This window comes from Sinocyclocheilus rhinocerous, unplaced genomic scaffold (genome assembly GCF_001515625.1).
Source record: "Sinocyclocheilus rhinocerous isolate Xijiao unplaced genomic scaffold, SAMN03320098_v1.1 scaffold612, whole genome shotgun sequence".
NCBI classification, from domain to species: domain Eukaryota; kingdom Metazoa; phylum Chordata; class Actinopteri; order Cypriniformes; family Cyprinidae; genus Sinocyclocheilus; species Sinocyclocheilus rhinocerous.
In genome coordinates this window covers 1,161,070-1,162,507 of record NW_015625585.1, presented here as the reverse complement: position 1 = coordinate 1,162,507, position 1,438 = coordinate 1,161,070, and the positions used below count along the sequence as shown (strand labels likewise).

Genomic DNA, 1,438 nt, shown 5'->3' with positions numbered 1-1,438 from the left:
ATTCTCATTCTCATCTTGTCTCAGGGTCCAACTCAATTCCAAATCTTCAAGAAGCTGTCCCATGAGCCAGTGCAAACACACATGCCATCTTCTGGTACTCCAGTGCAGCTCACCCTGTTGTCATGGCCAGACAGCACGCCTACAGAAGAGAAAGGAAGGAAGTAAGTGAGAGTATGAATTTGACAGCGCTTTGTTTTTTATGCACATTTATTTAATTTGCAATGAAATGGAAGTAGCTAGCGACTGATCTACTGTATTGTGACACAAAGCCGAGTACAATGGCTTATTGAAAACGAAAAAAGGGTGATTCTATGTATAGGTTGTTGATTGGATGTTGAGATGTTGCTGTTGCATTCAAAAGTGGAGGCAGATGAACACAAGCTCGCAACGGCAGGGTTTAAATGAACTAAATGATAGGAGAAGACCTCCTTACATCACCAGAAATAAGTCTGACACTTCCATTGGAAGATCAAGTTATGACATTTTGATAAATATTACAAGGTGCAAGTCCATAATTCATAAAAACACTTCATCCAGTGGAAAAGTCCATCCCCTGTTGTCCTCTCACATCAAAATCCACAAACATATTTGTTTAGAACAGTTTTGGACTGTTTTTGCTTGTAAATTGTGCCTGATCTCTGCATATTTCTCTCCTGATTCAGACTTTTTCACTGGAGAAAGCAATATTATGGATCGAGGAGGACTCATATTTTAGCCAGAAGCAATGGTTTAAAGTTAAAATACCTTAAAGGGTAAGTTCATCCAAAAATGAAAATTAGGCTGTGTTTTACTCACCCCAGAGGCATCCTAGGTGTATATGACTTTCTTCTTTCAGACGAATCCATTCGGAGTTATATTAAAAATTGTCCTGGCTATTCCAAGCTCTATCATTGCAGTCAGCGGGTGTTGCATTGCTTCAGTCCAAAAGAAGTGAAATAAAAGGCCTCCTGTAGTGAATCGATGTGTTTTTGTAATAAAAATATCCATATTCAAAACGTAATAATCACTTTAATCTAGCTTGCGCCAGCAGTTGTACACAGCAGTAGTTCCGGGAGCATGACGTATGAGTTCAGCGTTGCGCATGCGCCGGTGAGTCTCGTGAAAACCAACGTTTGTTAACAGGATCAAAAGAAGCAAAGTTTCCTTACTTTAGCAAAGGAAAACCAGTCTCCTCTTGGTTTATATCGAAATCCTCTTGACATTCTTCTTTACAAATCCTGGTTTTGTACTTCTAATTCGTGACCATTGTTTTGTTTCGATCTCTCCGCTGTGTCACTTCTGAGTGGCGCATGCGCAACGCCGACCTTATACGTCATTCCCCTGGAACTGCTTCTGTTTACAACAGTGAGCGCAAGCTAGATTCAAGTGATTATTACGTTTTGAATATGGATATTTTTCTTACAAAAACGCATCGATTCGCTACAGGAGGCCTTTGTTC

At 40.1% G+C, this 1,438-nt stretch overlaps 1 protein-coding gene across 1 annotated transcript in view; it reads right to left on the bottom strand.

Moving 5' to 3' along the window:
• Positions 1–1,438, bottom strand: part of LOC107753988 (guanine nucleotide-binding protein G(I)/G(S)/G(T) subunit beta-3-like) — a 10,198-nt gene continuing 8,760 nt past the window's right edge. The window contains exon 9 of the mRNA XM_016570309.1: positions 1–139. Coding sequence (XP_016425795.1) covers positions 33–139 — 107 coding nt within the window. The 3' untranslated portion in view covers positions 1–32. The remainder of the gene's footprint in view (positions 140–1,438) is intronic.